The following is a 26028-nucleotide window of genomic DNA, read 5'->3' on the forward strand; positions in this document are numbered from 1 at the left end:
GTCATCAGGTAAATGATGTCCCCTCAACCTGTTCCGCTCAATCTCCAGACGGTCAGTTGAAACCATTGGGGTTCCGGATGATTGACCGATCCCTGGCTGAGGGATATCTCTCTGTCCGGGATCCTCCACGGTGGGGATGTTGAAAGAGACACTAGATCCGAAAACCACGGTCTGCGTGGCCAGTACGGAGCGACCAGAATCACCTCTGCCCTTTCCCGCAAAATCTTGTCCACCACCTTCGGTAGAATCTTCGTCGGCGGGTAGGCGTAGAGGAGACCCTGCGGCCAGCGGGAGGTGAGAGCATCTACTCCCTCCGCCCTGGGCGAAGGGAAACGGGTGTAAAATCTGGGGAGCTGCGCATTGGTGTGTGTCGCGAACATGTCCACCAGAGGCGTACCGAAAATCTCCGTGATTCTTTGGAACAATCGCGAATCCAGTTTCCATTCTGTCGGGTCGAGAGTGGTCCTGCTCAGCCAATCGGCCTGAGTATTGTCGACCCCCGCGATGTGCTCCGCTGATAATGATGCCAGATTCCTCTCGGCCCAGGTGAAAAGGGCCGAGGCTTCCTGCATGAGACGTCGCGACCTCGTACCCCCTTGATGGTTGAGGTAGGCCTTGGTCGCGATGTTGTCCGTCAGGACCAGAACATGTTTGTTGTGAAGAAAAGGAACAAAGTGCTGGAGAGCCAGGAAAACTGCCCTGAGCTCCAGAAAGTTTATGTTTACCGGGTTGAGGTCCTCCTTGGACCAGAGGCCTTGGGCGCACTGTTGGCCAATATGCGCTCCCCAACCCGAGAGACTGGCGTCTGTAGTTAGAGTGACTAGGTCGTGCGTGCTGAACGAAAGTCCACGGCACAAGGCTGGGGAGACCCACCACACTAGAGAGTCCTTTACCTCCTTTGGGAGACGAACCCGCATGGTGGAATGGCTGGTCCGAACCTTCTGGGCTGGCAGTAGAAACCATTGAAGGCTCCGAATGTGGTGTCTGGCCCACGGAATTATCCCGATGCAGGAGACCAAGGTCCCCAGCACCTTGGACAAAAAGGCCAGAGATGACCGTTTGTCTCTCCGGACGGATGAGATGAGAGACCTGATGTTCTTCCTTCTCTCCGGGGAGAGGTACACCATGCACGAAGTCGTGTCGATGATGGAGCCCAGATGTAGGAGTGTGGTAGATGGAATCAGCTGACTCTTGGGCACATTGATGGTAAAGCCGTGCTCCGTCAAGGTCCTCATCGTCAGTGCGAGATCTTGTTGAGCCTGGGCACGTGAGTTGGACAAGATCACGATGTCGTCCAAATAGGCCATTAGACGCACCGATTGTGCGCGCAGGCTCGCCGTGAGGACGTCCAGTAGCTTGGTGAATGTGCGGGGCGCTGAAGAAAGGCCGAATGGCATGGCCTTGTATTGGTAGTGTACGCCCTCGACACAAAAACGTAGGAACCGTCGATGAGGAGGATAAATCGGTACATGCAGGTACGCCTCCTTCAGGTCCAGTGATGTTAAAAAGTCCTGGAGGCGTATTGCCGTCAGGATGGTCTGCAACGAGTGCATCCTGAATTTCCTGTACAGAATGTACAGGTTTAGTTGCTTCAAATTCAGGATCAAACGGCAACCTCCCGATGATTTTGGCACAGTAAAGATCATTGAGTAGAAACCGGTTCTCCAGTCGTTCTGCGGTACCGGCTCTATGGCCTGTATACGCAAAAGGTGTGTTATCTCTTGAAACAACTCCTGACTCTTGGCAGGGTCCCGAGGTGTTGGGCACTGGATGAAACGGTTGGGCGGGGGCTGAAGGAACTCTAATCGGAGGCCTCGCGACACCGTGGCTATAGCCCATTTGTCCGAGGAGGTGGCTCGCCAGAATGAGCTGTAAAGGCGGAGCTTCCCTCCTAACGGTTGGCCGTCTTGGAAGTCATTTGGGGCGTTTGAAGCCCCTCTGGCTAGTGCCTCTAAATGGGCGTCTAGCCTGCTGATATCCTCTGGTTCTGTCTTGGAACCCTGACCGGTCATTTCGAAAGGAGGAGGGCTGGTTGAATCGGCCCTGCGAGTATGGCCGCTGGTTGTGGCCTGATCCAGAGGAGTTGTCCCAACGAAAGGACTGGCGTCTGTTGTACGGTGTAGTCCGCCTGTCCTGCCGCCTGTTGGACCTGGGGAGAACCTTCCTCTTATCCTTATCTTCAATAAGGACTTTATCCAGCACCTCCCCGAAAAGGTCAGCGCCGCGGAAAGGGGAAGAGGCCAGGCGCCACTTGGATTTGGTGTCAGCCTGCCAGTTCCTTAGCCACAACAGGCGTCTGGATGAAAGCGTTGTGGCCATCCCTCTCGCTGAGAATTTGGCAGCGTGGAGAGTAGCGTCAGCCGAAAACTCCGCTGCGGCCAGCAGTTTACTCAAGTCCTGCCGCAGCCTACCATCTTCCGGTCCCAGTTTTGACATCATTTCTTCAATCCATGCTATGGAAGCCCTATTGAAGAAGGAAGCAGCGGCCGCTGCTCGAAAGCCCCATCCAGACATGGCATGCGATTTCCGGAGGAGGATCTCTGCTTTCCTGTCCTCGGGTTTCAAATTATCCCCGGACTCAGCAGGAACCATGGCATTAGACACCAGGTTTACCACTGGGTGGTCAATTGGTGGAAATTGGAGTAGATTCTCCAGCTCTTCATCACAGGTATAGAATTTGCGTTCCAACGCTGAAGGGCCTTGAGCTGCCGCTGGTTGCTGCCATGGTCTTTTGGCGTTTTGTATGAATATATCTGGTGCCGGGATATGGTCTGTTTCAGGTTTGGGTTCTGTCAGTAGGATAGTTGACCTTGGTGTTTCAGCGGCTTTTGCAGGACCGGGGAGATCCACCGCTAGCTTTGCCTTGTGTAATAAAGTCCTAAACAAGGCAGGCTTAAAGAGTCCAGCCACTGAAGGTGGCTCAGGAGTTGTCTCATCATCTGACAAGTCATAATCCTTGTCGCTGTCCTCCTGTAATGTTCCCTCTGAGAACTCCAAACCTGAAAGGGGCGGTGCAGACCACAAATTCCGGGCTGGTTGATGGGGCTGTTGGCTGCATTGTTGCACCCCCGATGCTACTCCTTGTGAGTATACATTGGTAATCATCTCCTGCAGGGCAGGAGATAAATTCTGCCAGGTGTCACTCTGATTCCTGAGTCCAGCAGCAGTGGGGGTGAATGAAGCAGTTGGGCCTACAGTTGCTTGAGGCGAAAAACCCCATGAAGGCCTTGTATTACTGGCAGACCCTGGCCTGCTTACCGGCATTGGGGCCTGGTGAATAAGCTGGCGATCTGGGGACCAATCCCTGCCTGGCAACAAATCCCCTTGAGGCATGGAGCGTGGTGTTAAGGCTCCTGATGGTAGTTGGCCTGGGATAGGTCCTGTAGACAGGGAAGGGGCCTGGAAAACAGTCTCCAACCTCTGCTCGAGTGCCTGAATCCTCCTTTCGGCTTCTCTGAGAGCTGAGGAGGAAGTCCCCTGCGATTTGGGCTTAGATTTGGCCTTATCTTTGGCCTTAGCCACTATATCTGGGCATGCCACCTTCTCTGGCCCGGGGACAGTTGGCTCCATGGTACTCACAGAATAATCCTTTGCAGGAAACAAGGCAAATGAACAAACACAGCTCTGCGGTGAAGTAAAAAACTACCGACCGAGGCTTTTTCTCCTCCACAAAATGGCGAACGGTCTTTGCCCACGAAGACTCCACCCACTCATGCCATCCCTCCAACCTGATAGGAGGACTATGAGGAGAGTGAGGAGGCAGGGGGGGGTTCCCGCCAATTTCCATCAAAAAAATGGCGGCAGTAACGGTTACGCGGCCCGAAATGTATCCAAAATGGCGGGCGCGGGTAGTGAGGGCGGCAAACGCCGTTGCCCTTCATCCCCCGGCGGCTATCAGAGAGCCTGAGGTCCCCGAGCCGAAATGCCTGCTGCCGCGGCGGCCGATCGATCCCCTGTAGCCCGGGGAGCCGCCGATCATATGGGAGGCTGGTTAATGAGGCCGCCGAACATATGTTTCCTCAGCGCGCGCGCGCGCGCGCCTCTTGCAACAAGGGGCCTTATTCCCTGGCCCTGGCTCTGCCTCTAATGGCGGCGGCGGCGGCCGCGGCGGCCGTTCCGGCGGCGATCCGCTCCTAGCGCCGAACAGCTGATCGGCTGGCGGCGAGCGATGGCGGCAGCGGCGTTATGCGGCGATCCGCTCCTGGGCAGCCTGGAAGGGAAGCTTCAACCCTCCAGCTCCTCCAAACAGCCTCCCAGTGGGGGGGGCGGACCCCCCCACCTTTGGCTGCAGCCCGGTCTGACCGCTGAGGTCAGGGACCTGAGGCTGAGTCCCCCTTCGAAACGGTACCCTCTGAGGGAAGAGGTTCCATAGGGACAAACGATGGGGGTGGTGCCCACTGAGGGCAGAGACCCCTACTTGGCAACTGCATCTGAAAAACAGTAAAGTAGAAAAGAGAAAGAAACATGTTAGTAAAAAAATTTTCATTTTAATGCACTTAATTATCACATTAAATGAACTTAATTATCACATTAAATCACTAAGCAAAAACTCATAGGTCTCATTCCAATGACTGAGTTTTAAAAACTGAGCCCTTGGGGGCAGGCAAGGGGCGGTGCCTAATTAACATGTTAATTTATAACTCAGTCTCAACCAATAAGATTGAGGGTTAACCCATCCTGGACTCTCCTTCCAGAAGCAGTGGAGAACAATCTAGAACTGAACACACTCAAAACCGTAGAAATGGTGGTAGACTTTAAGAGAAACCCTTCCACCTCTCACAATACTAGACAACACAGTATCAACAGTAGAGACCTTCAAATTTCTAGGTTCTATCATATCTCAAGACCTAAAATGGTCACCTAACATCAAAAACATCATCAAAAAAGCACAACAAAGAATGTTCTTTCTGCGCCAGCTCAGGAAGCTCAAACTGCCCAAGGAGCTGCTGATTCAGTTCTACAGAGGAATCACTGAGTCTGTCATCTGCACCTCTATAACTGTCTGGTTTGGTGCTGCAACCCAACAGGACCGACACAGACTTCAGAGGATAATCAGAATTGCAGAAAAAACAATTGCTGCCAACCTGCCTTCCATTGAGGACCTGTATACTGCACGAGTCAAAAAGAGGGCGGGTAAAATATTTACTGACCCCTCGCATCCTGGACACAAATTGTTTCAACTCCTACCCTCAAAACGTCACTACAGAGTACTGCACACCAAGACAACTAGACACAAGAACAGTTTTTTCCCGAACGCCATCACTCTACTAAACAAATAATTCCCTCAAAACTGTCAGACTTTCTACTAAATCTGCACTTCTATTTCTACTAGTTTTTCTCATCATTCCTATCACCCATTTCCTCCCATGTTGACTGTATGACTGTAACTTGTTGCGTATATCCTAAGATTTTTATTAATATTGCTTCTTCATTGCTTATTTGACCCCTATGACAATCATTAAGTGTTGTACCACATGATTCTTGACAAATGTATATTTTATTTTATGTACGTTGAGAGCATATGCACCAAGACAAATTCCTTGTGTGTCCAATCACACTTGGCCAATAAAAATTCTATTCTATTCTATTCAATTACTTAATTTAGCATATTTTGATGGTGTAAAAGGTATCACGGGTTGAAATGGGAACTAAACTTTTCAGATCTGTTTATTCTAATGTGCATCATTTTCCAAAATTGCCAGTAAATATGAAAAACTGATCTGACATTCTCCATTACATTTCCAGAAATTTTAAGTAAATGAACTATCCATTTTAGCAATCAGAACTAGAGTATCAGCAATACAAGTTATACCAATTTTCTCTAAATATAATATTTGGTGGTCTGGAAACCATGTCCTATGAGGAACGGTTAAAGGATCTAGGGATGTTTAGTTTGCAAAGAAGACTGAGAGGAGACTTGATGTCTACAAATATCTGAAGGGCTGTCACAGAGCAGAGGGATCAGCAATGTTCTCATTAGCATATGGAAGAACTAGAAACAATGGAATGAAACTGCAAGGGACTAAATTTAGATTAGATATCAGAAAAAACTTTCTAATGGTAAAGGTGATAAACCAGTGGAACAGTTTGCCACAGGAGATGGTGGGCTTGCCTTCACTAGAGGTCTTCAAACAGACACTGGACAGTCATCTTTCTGGGATGGTTTAATGAATCCTGCATTGAGCAGAGGGTTGGACCCTATGACCCCGGAGGTCCCTTCCAACTCTATGATTCTATTCTCTCCTTGAAATTCCCATTGCTGCATATAGATACATCTTAAATCCATTTAATTATAGTCTTTGTGTAAATATTGATGTTTGATTTCAAAGTCAGATGCTCTGAGTTACATATTATAAGATTCAAATCCAATGCAATACAAATCCAATTAAGTCACTAAAAGTTCCCCTTGTTCTCCATTCTTTTAATCCTGTACTACCAGTACTTGTCTGAAGACACTGAAACCAGTCAAGTGGATCAAGCCATTTTGAAGTAAGAATCTTGATTTTTTAAGGAATCACATAATGCTAAAAATTTACAATCTTGTGGGACTGTATTACTAGCTAGCCAGGGCAACAGGAGACTTGCAGAAAATGAGGTGGACACACCTGATCTAAATTCATAATTTCTAGTAGAGATTGCTCTTGATTTATGATGATTCATGCAATAATAGAATCGTGAATGAAGACTTATTACTGACCCCAAAAGTTGTTATGTCCCCGTCACATGATTGTAGTCCACCCGTCACATAATAAAAAAATTGGGTATCTGGCAGTCCATTAGTAAAGTAAAGAGGCTTTGCTTATCTCCCCGCATCAACACCCTTTTGCCCCTGTATTTCTTGATCCCTATTGCCTTGCCTTCCAAAGCGTACCCAGCTTGGCCTCTCTCAAGCAGCTGTTGGCTGCATTAGGCTTTTGTCCCAAGGATACTCAAGGTGGTTCTTTGTGAGACTTGGGCAAAACATGGCCAGTAGCTTCCTTGGGTAGGACCATGCTACGCAGGACACACTTTTGTCAGCAGCAAAATCAAAAGTGAAAGTCAGCTGGTACAGTATACCACAGACAGTAGGTGCCATGGACTGAAGGTGGTGAGAACAAATGAGGCTGCAAGGGCTTGCTGTGTGGAGAGCAGAGATGAGCAAAAGTATTCTACAAGGCTCAATCCAAGAAAGGAACCTTGTCCTTCCAAATGAACCCCAAGGCTGCTTCTATTTAAAAAGAGCAGTAAGCTCAAGCCCTTCTGTTGGAGACAACAGTTTGAAATCTTGTGACTTATTCTGGACTGGCTGATAACCCTGCTATGAAATTTGGACTGTTTAACTTTTCCTGACCTCTTTTGTCCCCATTGCTTTGGATTTGAACTCTCTCTTTCTCTCTCTCTCAAGGTAATCTTGCTAGACCTTTGGGGAATTTATTTTGTTTGTGTGTGTTTATGTGTGAGATTTGCTACTTGAAAAATTTATTTCCTAATAAAATTTGCAAACCTTTCTATGTGTTTAGAGAGTATGTAACCTAAGATAAAACAATGACACTGTTTTCATGGAAGCCAAGCTGCTACTTTTCAACAACTGCTGAGCGAAAGAATTTCCAGAAACTAAAAAAGAAATGTAACCAGTAAGACAGATAATAGATGAGAGGATAAAGATGGCTTTATTAAAGCCAAACAAATTCATAGCAATTTACAAACATTTAAAGAGAAGGCTTGTTTTCCTAGTTAAAGTTTGATATGAAACTTTACTCATATTGTATTTTTATCAACTACCTCCCCCCTGAAAAAAGATGCTGAAAGTTTGGGTGTGTCTTATACTTTGAATGTAGCTAAGCTTACTAAACTTTTTTTCAGCCCTAACAAGGTGCTAACGAGTGAAGTGATCTTCCATGCTTTGCTAACTAAGCATCTTCCCTTTGCCTACTTTTTCCACAGCTGCTCCCTCCAACAATCAATTGGGCTTCTGGGCTTTAGAAGCCTTTTTCCAGGCCTAACACCAGTAAAGCAATCTTCCATGCTTTGCTAGCAAGGGTCTTCCCTTTGCTTGCTTTTCTCATTGTTTCGCTCTCTAAAGAGAGAGACAAGTGAAATGTTTTAGAAACTATTTTTAATCCCCAACCAGGGGATAAAAAGCAAGCACGCATGCTCAAAACCAGCAAACTAATGTGCTGAAGCTACCAGACTAAGGACTACCCAGATGAATACATGGTAGGCAAATTATTTTTTCCCTATTTTCTTTCCCAAAAACTAAGGTGTGTCTTATACTCCGGTGTGCTTTATACTCTGAAAAATACAGTACTTGAATCATACCATTGAAACTATACCATTCATAAACATGGAAATAAAATAATAAGTGCATATAGATAAAATAATTTCATATAAAGAAACACAGATTTTACTGATCTATAGAACAAGTGTTATTGAATAAGAGTTTAGTTAAGCATAATATAAGTATTTTTTATAATATTGTTAGTAAAAGTAATCCTGCAGAAGAGACACATACAGTGAAGTAAGGTCTGCACTAACCTGTTATGTAAATGATGTAAGGATTTAACTGTACAGCTTGCAAGTCTCATGAGATTATTTCTGTTGCAGTTTTCACCTTCTGGAGCAGCATAATTTGGGAATGGCTGTTGCTGCTTTAGTACTTCTAAACTAGCTACAGGATCTGTTTTAAGCAATTTAAAATTTTAATCTGAACACTGAAAATTTCAGATTATAGCAGTTTTCTCACAAATGAAGAAAAATAAACATGATTAATACAGTATATTCTATTGTGCAATAAAAACAATGTGTATATGTAGTTCTCAAAGTATGACCATAACAGAGCCTGCCCATTGCAGTCAGAAGGGCTGTTAAGTGAGCCAACTCATTTACATCTGCCTCATCACTGCTTTCCCCAATGTTAAATAAATACATTAAGTGTAGCATGGGATGCCTTGTGGAGGGGGAGATCCTGGGAGATCTAATGCAGACACAAGCCCACCTGCATTGGGCTTCCCAAGGCTTCCCCCCATGAGATACATCATATCTTCTTCCTGCCCACAGCCTTATGGGGCTCCCCTGTACTCTACCGTCACAATTGCACACTTATGTTTTGAGATCTTCAAAGCACAAGGAGGTCAGGGTAGGAAAGGAGGACAGGCTGCTCTGTTGCTGGGCCATGTGACACAACTTTCAAGAAATCCCATCTTGAAAGGGAAAACTCTTTCATCATCTTATGTCTTCTACATGCTACCACTGGGGAAGCTAAAACTGTCAAGATATGTTGTCCTTGCTAGCATTAACATAGCTAATGCTGGAGAAGCTAACACTTTTGAAACTATAAACCATGGTATCCTTTGGGACTCATTTAGGGAATTGGAGGTGGATAGCAGAATGTTGTGCTTATTCACCTCCTTTCTTTAGTCCCAATTGGTGTTAATAGTAAATGACAGGTCCAGCTCATAGCCCCTTCTTTGTAGGGTGATGTGGGGCTCTCTTTACTCCTTTTTAACAGCCATACTGAGCCCTGTGGAATGAAACTGCTGAGCAAGATCATCTGTCATCCTGGGATGAAGTATCAACCGTATGCTGATGATACTCAGTTATACATCTCTATCCTGGGACAAAGTGAATGATGCAGATGTTCATTTGTGGTACCTGGAACCTGTCAGGGCTTGGATGGGGAACAACAGATGGCAGCTGAACTCTGGTAAGATGGAGTGGCTGTATATTCAGATCCTTAGGCATGGATGAGGTTGCGCTATGCCAGATAGACCTGGCGCGTCACTGGGAAGTCCTCTTGGACTCATGGCTCTTGCTCAAAGAGCAAGTGGAAGGTGCGGCTAGGGCGGCCTTTGATCAACTTCAAGTTGCATGTCAGTTACTCCCTTTCCTGAATAGGGAGCTCTCAGTTTGATCAGTCATGCCCTTGTCACCTCCCAATTGGTATCCTGCAACTACATGAGGCTACCCTTGAAAAGTATATGGAAGCTTCAACCGGTGCAAAGTGCAGCTCTGTGAGCTATACTATTAATAAAGTATACTAGGTGTCCAATGAAAGGCACATGTAACACCCCTATTCCACAAACTGCATTGGGTACCAGTTTGCTTCAGTTTGCTTCTGGATTCAATTCAAGGTGTCAGTTATTACCTGTAAAGCCCTAAATGGCATAGGGCCAGGCTACCTACAAAACCTGCTTCATCCCATACCACATAATCAAGCAGGGAAGGTATATTGTGGACATCAGTTAAAGAATTTTGACTGAGCTTAGGAAGAGCGCCTTTTCTGCCCCTGCCCCTACTCAATGGAATATTCATTCTCTGGAGTTAAGGCAGCCGCCCACCCTCCTGGCCTTCTGAAAAGGGGTTAAAATGTGGAGTAAGTCGTGGGGTTGATTAGCACCAATTTGTAAACCAATTTTTTAACAAGATTATTTATATTTATGCCTCCTTAAAAATATATAATTTTAAATTTTTAACTCAAAATTTTAAGTAGCATTTAAATTTTTGATATATTGATTTATATTTTGATGTCTTATTGTATAATGCTACTTGCCCAGATTCCCTCTTTGACGGCAACAGCTGAATGAAATGTAAATTAAATATAAATAAATAAAGTATTAAAAGTAGTGTATTTATTTCCTGCCTAATCCTAACTTCAATAATACTAATTTTATTATGAGGAAGGTGTTGAAAACCTCTGACTTAAGATATATATTTAGAATATTTTAATGTAAGAAATAAACAATAGCTTAAGATTTTAATATTGCTAGTGACAATTTTTTTTGAGAATGTAGTTTATATTGGCATACAAATGCTAATTTGCCTATAACAGTCATCTGTTCTTTTCACATTATTCAAATTAATAAAACTGAAATAAAATTGTAATTTGAGAAAACATCAAATTATTTTATCAAAATATCATATATAAAATAAACATGGTGTATCTATTTGTTATAGGCAAGTGACACATTTCCCCAAACAAGATCTTCCTATAGATATACTTTTGCTATATAAGTACTCCCAACTTAAGGCAGCTAAGCCATCCATTGAATCTCTTCATAGCTCTCTAAGAACTTCTGTCTCATATCATTTCCAAAAAATAATATGCTCTGTTATGCTTTTTCAATTTCTGCAGCATAATAAAATTTTATTTTATTTACTCAGAATAAATCAAACAGAAACATATGTATATATTATTACTTTACTTTTCAGTTTACTTAATAGAGATGATTTACTAACTATATATTCATCAGAAAAAACTCTCACCTGAATTGCGTCCAAGGCTAGAAGAAATTGCTTCCAGTGGCATTTCTTTCTTATTTACTTTATGCCATTTTCTCACTAGAAACTTCAATCTTTGGAGATAGAAAAAAGATAAACATTAATGAGTAACTTGAAACAACACACATTAGCAAGATAATATTTCTATATTAACTATTAATTATCAACTTTTACAAGTGCTGTCCAACCACAATATTTTGCTTTCTTATACTTGCCTTATTTAAAAAGACGGAAACAATGGATTAAAGCTTTAATAATTAACCAACCATTTAAATCCTGTTAGTTCCATTGGACTTACAATAATTTTTATTCATCAAAAATTTCTTATGGAAACTATTATCACAAAATTAACGAAACCCTTTTGGGGGGTGTGTGTTACTGAAGATTAGTTACCTTAATATTGCAATGACCACGCGGACTGCAGATCTGAACTTGGTAAAAAAACGGCTTCGTGTTTCAGAAACATTCAGATCAGGAGGAGAAGGATAAATACCCATGCGTGCTATCAGGGACAAAGTTGCTTGTTCACATTCTTGAAATCCACCCAAAAGCAGAAGGAGGTATTTTTTCTGATAAACCAGAGCCTTCCTAAAACTCTCAGCTCTCAAATACTTACGATATAGCTTTTGTATCTAAATAAAAATAATAAAAGCAAAATAATAATTTGTATGGGGAATATTCTAAATTCTTCTAGTGAACTGCTTATGGTTCCATACCCATTCATTTCCATCTATGGAAGATCTTTTATAGTGGACAAAGCAAAGAAAATCTTTTGGAGTTCTGGTAATTACAGTGCCTTAACAAGAGCTATTGGGATTGGAATTTTCCTTGTTAAGTGAATCATAAAGCACCAAGTCACTGACTGCATCAATCCAAATTTTGGATGGTGGACAATTATCAAATATAATTTTAGATGATATCCAATTTGAGAATCTAGAATGGAGCAGCAGCTCATCTCAATTTTTATTTTTTTCCTTTAGCCAGAACACTCAAAATGTGATAAAGAAAATTTACCTTAGCTAATTTGTGTGATAATAATTCTAAAAATTACATGAATCAGATACTATTTAGAGATTTCAGCTATTAAATTAAAACTCTCTTTCTCTTGCCAAGCATGCTAGATCCCAGGCTGCTTTCCTTTCCCTTTCCTAGACAAAAATAAGAGAAAAACTGAAGGTGACATTTAATTTCATTGTACATTGTGCAATGACAATAAAGTAAAGTTAACTTAAATATAGGTACAGTGTTGTTTACCTTTGGACTGGAAGACATCACAGTTTGCTTATTTTCTGGCACATTTGTTTTGGTTGCTGTATAGTTTGTTGCTTTCACACCAACCTGTAAATCACGCTTATCCTGGTAAATATACCCTTCTGATGTTTGCATAGAGTGAATTATACTTGTAGGGATAACCTAAATGTAATTTTAATAGTCAGAAAAACTTCATAATACAACAAAACTGCTTTAATTCAACAATATAAATACATATGTTAAAAAATTAAAGCCACTGTGGCAAAGTAATCTGCTACAACATTAAAAGAGGACTGGATAACTTCCTGACTACCTAGTTTTCATCTTTAAGTCAGTATTGGCTTTTGGCAACAGACTGGACTAGATCCTGCAGTTTTCTTGGAAAGTTTTCAAAAGTGATTTACTTATGGAGAGTATCAAAAATATTGGAATGTATTTGGAAAAGTTATCAGTTACATAAGACAAGATAAAGATGCCAAATGTGTGAACCTATAGCGGTAACAGTCACCCTGCCTTGATAGTTCTTAATTAACTGAATGATGGGACTACTCTAAAGAAACAAAATGCTCACTATTTTTAATCTTCCCAAAAATTGTGAAAAAACTAAATAATTGCTTTGCTGAAATTCAACACTTCTTGTTGTTGATTGATGTTGTAGCAAAGTATATTTGATATTGTCTCTCCATCTTCTGCTAGGTCTACCTCATGTTCTCCTTTTTTTGTATATGCCTTGCATGGTATAGAATCTCAAGACAGCATTCAACAGCACATTGCCAAATTTAGATGGAGCAGAAATAGCTTTTTGGAAGGCCAATAGGGTGGGGGCAGTCTTGACCTCTTGAGGTAACTGGTTCCAGTGATCCGGGGCAGCCACAGAGGAAGCCCTTCCCTATGGGTCCACCAGCCAACACTATTTAGCTGACAAAATATATGAAAGTCTTAATATTTCCCATCAGAACCTAAATGATTTTAAATGTTAGATTATTTAACACTGAACAAATTTATTGGGATGAGAACATAACTGATTTGGATTAAAAACTACCTTCAAAGAATATATATAGAGAAAAATAAATAGGTAGCCCCCAGCTTACAGCCATTTGTTCAATGACCGCTGAAGTTATGATCGTGCTGAACAAATGGTGGTTGCCATTAGTCCTGAGTTTTGGCTGTCCCAGCATCCCTGTGATCATGTGGTTATGATCTAGGCCAGGGATATCAAACTCGATTTCATTAAGGGTTGCATCAGGGTTGTTTTACTTCAACGGGGAGAAGGGTTGGCCAGGGTGGATGTGGCAGCTTGATATCACTTGTGTGATGTCTCCAGCGGAGGAAGGGCTTTCTTTCCTCCCTCCCTCTCTCCCCTCATTTAATTTCCCAGGGAAAGATTTGGGGGGAGGGGGGAAGAAGTTTATTTTGATTTTTTAATTTTTTATAATAGAAAATATTTAAATATTATTAGATGCTATAATATACACACACATATGCATACATACAATAATATAAAATGTTATATTATAAGAATAGTTAATTTATTTTAGACAATTTTAAAGGCCAAGATTCTGCCACAGAGGATTTTCAAACCATAAAGCTTGGAAAAATAGGTTGCTACTGTGAGAGTTTTCTTGCCATTTTTAACATGGATCTACTGTAGATTGCCATACACCGAAATCCGAGCAGAGAATGTCAAATTGTGTTTCGATTTGTCTGAACTTGGTACTAATTCAAAACTGATGTGATACTTCACAGTTTTATCGTTGTGGGGGAAATAGGAAAAGGAAAGTGTATTGGATATGTTTGCTGCTTTGAGTTTTGTAAAAAATAATAAAAGAAGGATATAAATAATTAAAATATTTTTAACCTATTGGAAGACAAGAGATATTAGTTGGTTTTTTGTAAATTAAAACTGTAACTAAAGTCTAAATAGTTATTTATGAAAAGAAAATGTACCCACTTACCACAGGTTTGGAAGAAGCCAGTAATTCTTTGATTTCAAGTATATGAAGTAAGGCTGCAACTATCTCATCATTTGATGCAGACCAATTTACTGTTCTGTTAAGTACAAGTCAGAAAAATTTAATCTAGGTAGCTTTGTGACAAGTAGCTGTCCCCAAAAAACAGATATATAATTTTGTATATTTAGTCTTGAGCAACTTAGCCAAAGATAATAAGCTGTGTAAAAACAATTAACTAATCATATGTAGAACTTTGCAGTTATATAAAATTAATATTCACAAGCCAACCTCAAAAATTATTTTGGCCTAGGGACAATTTCTGCTACTCAGAATCTTCATACAGAACTTGCCTAAAATATGGAAAGTAATACAGTAATATTCAATACAGAAAGCAGAGTTACATGTATCACTGAATTAAAGCTTTCGGATTAAGCATTGCTAATCTAAATGTAATATCAGTTATTGCCGCTAAGATTTTCTTTCCAGGGAAACTGATATTTTTTGAAAGGTATAGACAGCACATCCAATTGTTAGAATGTATGTGTTCCCCTTATTTCTCCAATTTCTAAATGTTTCTAAAACAAAGAGAATTCTTAAAAGAATACTCACTTGTCTATAGTTTTATATATGAACTCAGAAAGATATGCAGCAACAAGAACCAGCTGTTCTCTGATGTTTTCCAATATCTGTTGTTCAACATGCAACCTTACAGTATCAGTTGTAAAAGTTAAGTTAGTATAATTATTTTTTGATGGAAATTGGTTATATTTTTTTAATAGTATTTCTTGATTCTTCAGATCTTCTAGCATTTGTTGCAATTCCTTGAATCTCACACAATTATGCAAATATTGTAATCTGGATTCATTCTATTGGAATAAAAAATACAGTAATTTATGTTATATCCAATAATATATATGCAGAATATTAATAGAAAGAACTTGTCAGTGTTGTTGATTTTTAATTGACAAAAATATTATTTGAAATATATTTCTCAACATGTGAGTATCCTGTGATTTTTTAAAAAAAAAATTGCATTAATCCTTCTGCAGTCATATACAGAGAAACCAAGAAACCTTTTAGAGTACAAGAGGCACCTTGTTGTAATTGTGCTAAGAAAAGGACTGAGTACGCCAAGCTGGTATTGTATCACAGGGACAACCAGAATATGATAAACAGGTTGCTGAAGCTGCAAAATGTGGTATCTATCCATCTGAGTATTCAACATGAATGACAATTTGAAAAAGTCTTACAAAGACTACAAGGTCCTAGCCAAAAAAATTGGAATATAAATATTGTTTTGATAATCTTTCCACTTATCAGGATAAAATCTTTTTCACGTGTTGTGAGAGGGACAGGATTCTAGGAGTCAACAATTAGCTATTGTATATAGATTGTGTTGCTATCTTTGAGTTACTTGATCATCGATCTTTTACACAAAGAATTCATGAAAAAAATGGGCCCAGGAAGTATATGGGATAGTATACAGGCCGTAGGAGCTGTGAGTTCCTCCACCTGCTTAAGGGACCCGTGTCCCTCTTGACTGGTTTCATCAAGCAGAGAAGTGACACATGGTTGGATCCAGGCATTGATTAACAATTCCTTGAGCGAGGGATCCTTTCCACAACCACGGAAAGAAGCGGTTGTGTGACTCCTCCTCAAGAAACCGTCCCTGGATCCAGCCCAGTTGAAAAACTTTAGACCAGTCTCCAACCTACCCTTCTTGGGTAAGGTTGTAGAAAAAATGGTGGCGGTCCTTGGATGAAGGATCGGTCACGGCAGGGAAAACGCTTTGGTCGCACTGATGGATGATCTCTGGCAGGCCTGGGATAAGGGTTTGTTCTCTATTCTGCTGCTTCTTGACCTCTCATCAGCCTTCAGTACCATCGACCACAGTATCTTTCTTCAACATCTCAAGGGTTTGGGAGTGGGAAGCACTGTTTTACGATGGTTCTCCTCCTACCTCTCTAATGGTTCGCAGTCAGTGTTAGTGGAGGGACAGAGGTCCACCTCTAGGCTCCTACTCTGTGGGTGCCCAAGGGTCTGTCCTCTCCCCTCTCCTATTTAACATTCACATGAAACCCCTAGGTGAGATCATCTGCTCTGTGCACGGTCACTCAGGCCCTCATTATCTCCCGTCTAGATTACTGCAACATGCTCTACATGGGGCTACCCTTGAAGAGTGTTCAGAGACTACAGATAATCCAGAATGCAGCTACATGAGCTGTCATGGGTATTTCTCGATACACCCATTTAACACCAACACTCTGCATGCTGCACTGGCTACCAATTGGTCTCTGGTCACAATTCAAGGTGTTAGTACATGGCTTAGGACCAGTCTATTTTAAGAGATTTTCTCCTGCCATATACTTCCCAGAGACCAATCAGATCACAGGAAGTTGGCCTCCTCCAAATCCAGTCGACTAAACAATGGAAGTTGATGGACCCTTGAGGAAAAGCATTCTCTGTGGCTGCCCCATGTTATGGAACCAACTACCCCTGATGTCTGCATTGCTCCCACCCTACTATTCTTCTGAAAGGCTGTGAAGACCTGGCTTTGCGGCCAGGCCTGGGAGCTGTGAACATAACATATTATCATGTCCGACTGCAACTGTTCTGTATGTATATGGATTTGATTGGAAAATTCATTATGGTTTATTATGGATTTTTATGTTTTTATTACTAATTATTTGACTTGTTTATTGTATGTACTATTTATTGTTGTAAGCCGCCCTGAGTCCCATTGGGACTGGGCGGCATAGAAGTCAATTAAATTAAATTAAATATGCTCAGCAGGTATCTTACCATTTTCAATAAGAAAGCATGGAATTGAAGATGAAGGGGAAGGACAACCCCTAACCCTAACCCTAGAATTGAATATACAGTAGAGTCTCGGTTATTCGTCGTTCGGATACCCGACTTTCCAGATCATCTGACATCATGGCTGCTTGGGAGCGTGGCTGTAGGCATTTCTGCACCCCCCCCCAAGACACGCCCCCAAACATGACAGCCATGACAGGGAAGAAATGCAATTTTCCTATTCAGTTAATCAGAAACGGGCAAGAATTTTATTTCCTTCTTTGGGGGAGGGCATATTGGACTTGCCATGACATACAAAAAAAATCAACAAGCAAATCTCTGGGCTCTCTTCTGTTTGGAAAAAATCCCCCCTTTCTCACACACCCCCATTACTCAGATAGTTTTCCTAGAAAGCTCGGTGAAATATGACTCCCTTTCTGAAAAAAAATCCAGCTTGTAACTAGAGGAGGAGTTTTGGGAACGAAGCGGTGTGTGTGTGGTGTGGAGAGGAGAGAATCCTCCTTCTAGGCAGGAGGATTACACTGAGAGGAGCTGGGGCGGGGGGGGGGGGCAGGTTGCTGCAATGCCCAGGCGGGCAGGCGAGCGGGCGAGCTGGGAGGAGCAAAATGAACGGCAGCAGGGACCCCGCTGGCAGGAAATGTTTGTGCTGGCAACGGCAGTGGCTTGGGCAAGTGGAAGAGGGAAGGAAAGAGCGTGCAAGGGGTGGACGGAATACCCATTGGCTTTTAGAAGCTTTCAGGAACTGGGGCCTGTTTATTTTTATTTATTTTTCTCCTGTCTTGATTTTGAGTCAGGTCAAGGCCACATACAGTAGAGTCTGGATTATCCAACATTTCAGCTATCTGATCATCAGCCCACCCGTTTATGTCAGATAATCATGACTCTACTGTATCAGTAAGGACTGAAAACAACTGGTCCACACTTGAAGGGACACACTTGAAGAGCCAATTAAACTGATATATTGCTACTCATGCTTACCCACAAGAATATTCTCAATTTATATTTAAATCCATATCTAAATCCATACTTGGATTTAGATATGGGTAACGAATGTAAGAAATCCTTCTGTGCCACATTAAAAACATGACAATGGGAGATTTTGCAGAAAGTGGAGTGTACAAAGGGAGAGGGTTCTATTTTGGACTCAATCATTTTTAATTTTATGCATATGCATATTTATAAAATACATTTATTGTATTATTATATAAGAGAGTCAGCCAGCTGGATGACCTGGGGCCAGTCATTCTCTCTTAGTCCAATTCACCTTACAGGATTGTTGTGGGGAAAATAAGAACAATATGTTTTAGGTATATTCAATTCAACTCAAAACAAATCAATTAATGTTCTTTACTCAAAGGCTTCAAACAGAGCAATCTGTTCCAAACACTTTAGTAGCTCTTGCACAGATGAGTTATAGGCTGGAGCACAAAATCTGCAGCTCTATGTAGATTCTTTTATTGCAAAATACATTATACTACTAAGGCAACAACAACAACAAAAAGGATATTCTTACTTGATTTTCTTGAGCTTCCAGAAGTGCCCTTAGACAGTGACATTCAGGTTGTTGCTCCTGTGCCATTTTTCTTTCTCCTTGTATGGTCTCTTGATCTCTCGTTGATTTGACAGTGGACTGCAACTGTTTCCACCCCATTTTCATTTGTGCTTCTTTCTCTCTTTGTATCTCCAAAACATCTTGTTTTTTATTTTGCATCATTGACCCTGTATCTTGAACAGTGTTTTGGAGAGCATGTTCTTGCTGAAGGTCTTTACAATGCAGATGCATTTCTTCCATCTGTTTCTTTGAATCAAATATCTGCTGCTGTGATTTCTCAATTATAGCCAAAAGTTTCATAGAATTGGACCTTTCTAAATGCAACTGTACTTGCAATTCCTGCAATGAATCTTTATGTTTACAAGACCCACATTCATTTAATTTCATAGTCAGATGTTCTGTCAAAACACGTTCATGCTTTAAGGCAGTTAACATGTCTGCATTTTGTTTTTTCTCAATATCTAAATTTTTCTGCAGTTCCAACAGTTTATTCTGATCCTTGGATAATAAAGCCTCATAGCGAGAATGTTCAATTTGGAGTTCTTTACGGAGATTACTGTTTGCTGACTGTTCATGCTCTAAAGCCACAGTTAATTGATTGTTCTGAATACACTGTAACTCCAAGGCAGCTTGCAATTCCTGTACAACAAAGATATGTTTACATTAATTACACTAAAATTCAAACTTGAATATGCATGAAGTTTAATACTATAGTCAATGCAATTTCATAGAAATTAAGATTTGAGTCCAGATAGCTTTAAGAAAAACAGACAGAAGTATAGTCTTTAAGAAATGTAAAGAAACAATTTCACCAATGAAAGGTTTATCTTTTTTATCTGTGTTTTCAACTATGGGCTACACCCTCCTGAAGATAAATTGATTTATAAAACAGCAGCATATAATCAGGAAATGGGTCTATCCTAACAAGCACTTACCCAAGAAAATATGTTAAAAAATTACCGTATATACTCGAGTATAAGCCGAGTTTTTCAGTCCAAAAAATGGGCTGAAAAACACAGCCTCGGCTTATACTCGGGTCATTAACAAAGTCACCACACGAGGGCGCCATTGCTTGAGCCAGAGCGAGGAGGCACCAGCTTTTGTCTCCTCTGGCATGCCGTAGTTCCTCTCCCTAGCTCAAGCAAATGAGGCAGCCATTTGCTCCAACCGAGGGGAAAAAAGTAATGGTGAGTATTCCTTACTCTCTCTGCATTGCCTTTAGTCAGATTAAAAAGGCCCCCTGCTGTCAGATTCTCCTCCCCCTCCTTTGAAAGGATTTAAACTGTTTAAAAAATGGTATTTTGTGGTAGTTGCTGTCCTTGCTTGGATAGGATCTAATAATGTATTATGAGGCAGAGCTAGACAGGAATTCTTTTTCTATCTGTCTATCTTTCTATCTATCTATTTTTCTATCTGTCTGTCTGTCTATCTATCTTTCTATCTATACCTATCTGTCTGTCTGTCTGTCTGTCTATCTATCTATCTATCTATCTATCTATCATCTATCTAGCTGTATCTATTTCTATCTATCTATTTTTCTATCTTTCTATCTATCTATTTTTCTATCTATCTATTTTTCTTTCTTTCTATCTATCTATATCTATCTATCTATCTATCTATCTGTATCTATTTCTATCTATCTATCTATCTGTCTGTCTATCTATCTTTCTATCTATATCTATCTATCTATCTATCTATCTGTATCTATTTCTATCTATCTATCTATCTATCTATCTATCTATTTTTCTGTCTGTCTGTCTGTCTATCTATCTATCTTTCTATCTATATCTATCTATCTATCTATCTATCTATCTATCTATCTATCTATCTATCTATCTATTTGGTTTTCTATGCTGATAACCTCACAGCAGCTAATGCTGAAGCTCTTCTTTGGATACACTTATTTATTTGTTTGTTTGTTTATTTATTTAATTGGATTTGTATGCAATCCTTCTCCAAGGACTCAGGGTGGCTCACAGCATATATAAAAACAGAACAATAATGTAAATCCAATTAATGATGAGAAGGAATCCAGTTTTGAAGGATTTTAACTCTTAGGTTTTAGCTTTGTTCCTGATCGAGCTACTTTTTTTACTTTTTAATTTATTGTTAATATTGTTAATTTGTTTACCCTCTTTTAAATTTACAGAGCTAGTTTACTGGTTTTCTTTAAAATAAATATTCTAAAACATGTCTCAATTAATGTAATTTTATTGTTTTCCATTTTTATAAGTTACCAGTAGCCACTGCATTTTCTAACCTCGGCTTATACTCGGGTCAATACGTTTTCCCAGTTTTTGTGGCAAAAATTGGTGCCTCGGCTTATACTCGAGTATATACGGTAAGTAAATTAATGAGACATGAATAGTAAATATATTTTGATCATTTCAATTGGTGCTGCAAGGGTGAACCTTTTTGAAGTGCTTTAATTGATTGAAGCTTGCTAATAAAATAGATACACAAAAATAAATGTCCTCTCTACACATTGAGGTGTTAAATATTGACATAAATTGATTATAGCTATCTTTTCATTTATCTTTGCAAGATAAATATTGAAAGGAGTCCTTTAAGTATTTGAGTTTTATTTTTCCTAAGTAACTGACCTGGCAAGTTTGTGCTTTAGTATATTTGGAGCAGGGGCGGATTGATCTTACCTGCTGCTACCGATGTGCTCTGCGTGCAGCTTGAGTCGTCCAACGTGCACGTACATGTCCCCAGCATGATTTTGATTTTGCACATACGCAGGAAGCAAAATCGTGCTGAAAGATTTCAGTGCACAGAAGGAAAAAAATGCTGAAATCTCACACATGCATCCCCTCACAAGATTTTGCCTCTGCACATGTGCAGGAACAAAAAATATGGAAAATTAAATTTAAAAGATGGCAGTGGCCAAAGGACTGGCACCAGATCGGTAACACGCAAATTGTGCAATCTGGCGGCCGCTATCGGTATGCAACTGCCTACCGGATCAGTAAGAACCCATCCCTGATTTGGAGGCAAATAAATAAAACAATTGGATGATTTTATCTTCTTTTACATTTTGCATCTTTTACATTTAAGAAGTATTAACAACACCATGTGGAACTGAGCTGACAAAAGATGAATATAGATTGAATTTTGATATGTTCATGGAAATTCATGGTTAATTTTACTTAGTATTATTTGTCCAAAACTATGCTATAGAGCCAGGTGGTTAACTGACTGGCCTAAATGTGTGCTTATAGAATTAGAGAACTTAAAACACTTCTATACATCATATCCCAATATCTTTGATTTGGATAAAGGATCAACATTTAATGTAACTATAGTATTCCTTTGTTTTTCAAACAACTGTATTTAAACCGTATTTAAAATACATTAATTTATTAATGTATTAATTACATTAATTTATTTTTATTTATATTTGTTCAGAACACAATGAATATTTAATTTTCCTGGAGCAGGATTTGAAGACAAGAATATAAAAATCAGTGTAGCGATAAGACTTATCATTTTCATGAGATATTTTACCTCTATAGCTTTTGATTTTTCATCCTCTTTTATTTTATGCTGTTTCTGTTGTTCATCCAACTTAATCTGTAATTCTTCGTTTTTAAGATGTTCCCTCTGTAAGTTCTCAAGTGCTGTTGTAATACTTCTCTCTTTATTTTCCAATGCAGAACTATGTCATAACATTTTAAAATATTATTTAGAAAAGTTGTTACTTCTATTTTCAGCAAATTAGATCATTAATGACTGAACAAAAATAAAATAAATATATTTTTCACATTATAGATTTTAGTCACAGTGGTAAAAATTAAGTCAAATTTCTTTTTGTAAACCTTTTCATCCTGGTATCAAATACACCATATAAAAATGATTTCTCTATATGTGTACACACAACTGAAAACCTTAACTAGGAATGGTATGTATCATTACAAAAGTAGGGCTATGTGAAAAGGATAACTAAAATAAGAAATCATAATAATGAAGTTAATAATGAAGTTAATTACCACAATAAAATTAACAAAAATACTAATTTATGTAGGAAGCAAGCATTTTATTAACAAAGTTGTAAAAGTCAAAGAGAATTTGAGCATCTGTAAATTAGAATTCACTTAAATAAACCCAGAAGTAAACCTTTATACTATACAGTAGGGATTGATGCTATATCAACCCCCCCCCCTTCACCATTTTCACTTCCACCATTTTTCTATTTTCATCATCTTCTCATCCCCTCAACTATTATTAAGATCATGGAAGAACTGCGCCCCCTAGTGGCAAGACTATAGAAAAAACACAGCAGACTTTTTAAGACTCTGAGACTACATGGAAGATCTGTAGAGGATTTCGGACCTGGATTGGTTGATTGACCGAGGATTGATGTCAATTAAGATCTGATTTTATATTTTATATTTTATTTTTTTATACTAATTTATTAACTTATTAACTTTTTATCTTAACTTACTTAGATTTGTATTTATATCTTATATATTAGCAATATTTAATCTATTTTAATTAATTGGGGGGGTTTAACTGATGTATAATTGGAGTGGGTGTAATGATATGTATGGGAGGAATGATTGGTATGAATGCGATGGCTGGAGTGGGTGGGGTTATGTCAGGGGAGGGGTGAATGGGAATAGTATGAATAGTATGAATGAGATATTTGGGCCACCTGACGCCGGAGAGGCGGGAGGGGAGGGGGCACCGATCTCTGGGGTGGCGGAGGGTCGGAATATCCCTGTGTTGCTGGGGAGAGGCAGATATGGCGGGGGCCACAGAGCTAGCCGTTCCAGGGGAACGAGAGACCGTTGCTTAATAACGGTCCCTTGTTCTGGCTCTGTGAGCCCAACCTTGGGTACTGGTGATGAGTGTAACTCTGGCCCTGGACTCAGGTTGCTGCTGCTCAATGCCAGGTCGGTGGTAAATAAAGCTCTCCTCATCCGGGACCTGATCCTGGATGAGGAGGCCGACCTGGCTTGTATTACTGAAACCTGGCTGGGCCCAGAGGGAGGTGTTCCTCTCTCTGAAATTTGCCCAGCCGGGTTTCAGATATGGCATCAACCTCGACCCCAGGGAAGGGGGGGAGGAGTGGCTATTGTAGCCAGGGAGAGCCTTTGCCTGCGTAGGCTCATTGCTCCGGAAATTGCGGGTTGCGAGTCTCTCTTGCTGAAGTTGGACTTAGGGGTTCAGGTGGGCTTATTTCTCACGTACCTGCCTCCCAGCTGCGTGTCAAAAGCCCTGCCTGTGCTACTCGAGGAGGTAGCCGGGTTGGCGGTGGAGTTCCCCGGACTTATTGTCCTGGGGGACTTCAATCTGCCGTCGCTCGGCGAAACCTCTGGGTTGGCACAGGAGTTCATGGCCACCATGACAGCCATGGACCTGACTCAAGTAGTACAGGGTCCGACTCACGAGGGAGGGCACGCACCTGACATGGTATTCCTTTCCGAGCAATTGAGTAATGGTCTGAGATTAAGGGGCTTAGAACCATTGCCTTTGTCTTGGTCAGACCATTTCCTACTACGGCTCGACTTCCTGGCTCCAATCCTTCCCCGCAGGGAGGCGGAACCAATGAAGATGTTCCGCCCCAGACGCCTGATGGACCCAGAGGGCTTTCAGACGGCGCTTGGGGTTATACCAGAGGCACTTGTCCACAGTTCGGCGGAGTCTCTTGCGGAGGCCTGGAATACGGCTGCTGCGGAGGCTCTTGACCGGATTGCGCCTTTGCGACCTCTCCGTGGCGCTAGACCCCGTAGACCCCCATGGTTCAACGAGGAGCTCCGGGAGTTGAAACGCCAAAAGAGACGTCTAGAGAAGCGATGGAGGAAGAGTAGGTCTGAATCTGATCGAACACTTGTAAGAGCTTTTATTAAGACTTACAAAGTGGCGCTCAAGGCGGCAAGATGCGCGTACCATGCCGCCTTGATTGCATCAGCGGAATCCCGCCCGGCCGCTCTGTTTAGGGTGACCCGCTCCCTTCTTAACCAGGGGGGAGTTGGGGAGCCCTTGCAGAGTAGTGCCGAGGAGTTTAACACGTTTTTCGCTGATAAAGTCGCTCAGATCCGGGCCGACCTCGACTCCAATTGTAAAACAGTGTCGACTGACAACGAGTCAGTCGAGGTGACTGGGGCACGTACTTGTCCACCTGTCTGGGAAGAGTTTGATCTGGTGACACCTGATGAAGTGGACAAGGCCATTGGAGCTGTGAGTTCCGCCACCTGCTTACTGGATCCGTGTCCCTCCTGGTTGGTCTCGGCCAGCAGGGAGGTGACACGGAGCTGGGCCCAGGAGATTACCAACGCTTCCTTGGGGAGGGGAGTTTTTCCATCACTCTATAAAGAAGCGCTTGTGCGCCCCCTCCTCAAGAAGCCCTCCCTGGACCCAGCCGTACTTAACAGCTATCGTCCAGTCTCCAACCTTCCCTTTATGGGGAAGGTTGTCGAGAAGGTGGTGGCACTCCAGCTCCAGCGGTCCTTGGAAGAAGCTGATTATCTAGGTCCCCAGCAGTCGGGTTTCAGGCCCGGTTACAGCACGGAAACCGCTTTGGTCGCGTTGATGGATGATCTTTGGCGGGCCCGGGACAGGGGTTTATCCTCTGTCCTGGTGCTCCTCGATCTCTCAGCGGCTTTCGATACCATCGACCATGGTATCCTTCTGCACCGGTTGGAGGGGCTGGGGGTGGGAGGCACTGTGCTCCAGTGGTTCTCCTCCTACCTCTCTGGCCGGTCGCAGTCGGTGTTAGTGGGGGGTCAGAGGTCGGCTCCGAGGTCTCTCCCTTGTGGGGTGCCTCAGGGGTCGGTCCTCTCCCCCTTGCTATTTAACATCTACATGAAACCGCTGGGTGAGATCATCCAAGGACATGGGGTGAGGTATCATCAATATGCCGATGATACCCAGCTTTACATCTCCACCCCATGCCCAGTCAACGAAGCGGTGGAAGTGATGTGCCGGTGCCTGGAGGCTGTTGGGGCCTGGATGGGTGTCAACAGACTCAAACTCAACCCGGATAAGACGGAGTGGCTGTGGGTTCTGCCTCCCAAGGACAATCCCATCTGTCCGTCCATCACCCTGGGGGGGGAATTATTGACCCCCTCAGAGAGGGTCCGCAACTTGGGCGTCCTCCTCGATCCACAGCTCACATTAGAAAACCATCTCTCAGCTGTGGCGAGGGGGGCGTTTGCCCAGGTTCGCCTGGTGCACCAGTTGCGGCCCTATCTG

General features: G+C 41.8%; 1 protein-coding gene across 3 annotated transcripts in view; it reads right to left on the bottom strand.

Moving 5' to 3' along the window:
• PCNT (pericentrin) overlaps positions 1-26028 on the bottom strand; it is a 117392-nt gene that overhangs the window by 20121 nt on the left and 71243 nt on the right. For all 3 annotated transcript variants that reach the window (XM_070732366.1, XM_070732368.1, XM_070732367.1), the window contains 8 exons: positions 22339-22489; positions 18790-19467; positions 15069-15325; positions 14463-14556; positions 12511-12669; positions 11650-11888; positions 11242-11330; positions 8515-8656 (listed from right to left, as the gene is read on the bottom strand). In XM_070732366.1, coding sequence (XP_070588467.1) covers positions 8515-8656; positions 11242-11330; positions 11650-11888; positions 12511-12669; positions 14463-14556; positions 15069-15325; positions 18790-19467; positions 22339-22489 — 1809 coding nt within the window. The remainder of the gene's footprint in view (positions 1-8514; positions 8657-11241; positions 11331-11649; positions 11889-12510; positions 12670-14462; positions 14557-15068; positions 15326-18789; positions 19468-22338; positions 22490-26028) is intronic.

The sequence above is a fragment of the Erythrolamprus reginae genome, chromosome 1 (genome assembly GCF_031021105.1).
Source record: "Erythrolamprus reginae isolate rEryReg1 chromosome 1, rEryReg1.hap1, whole genome shotgun sequence".
Classification (NCBI taxonomy): domain Eukaryota; kingdom Metazoa; phylum Chordata; class Lepidosauria; order Squamata; family Dipsadidae; genus Erythrolamprus; species Erythrolamprus reginae.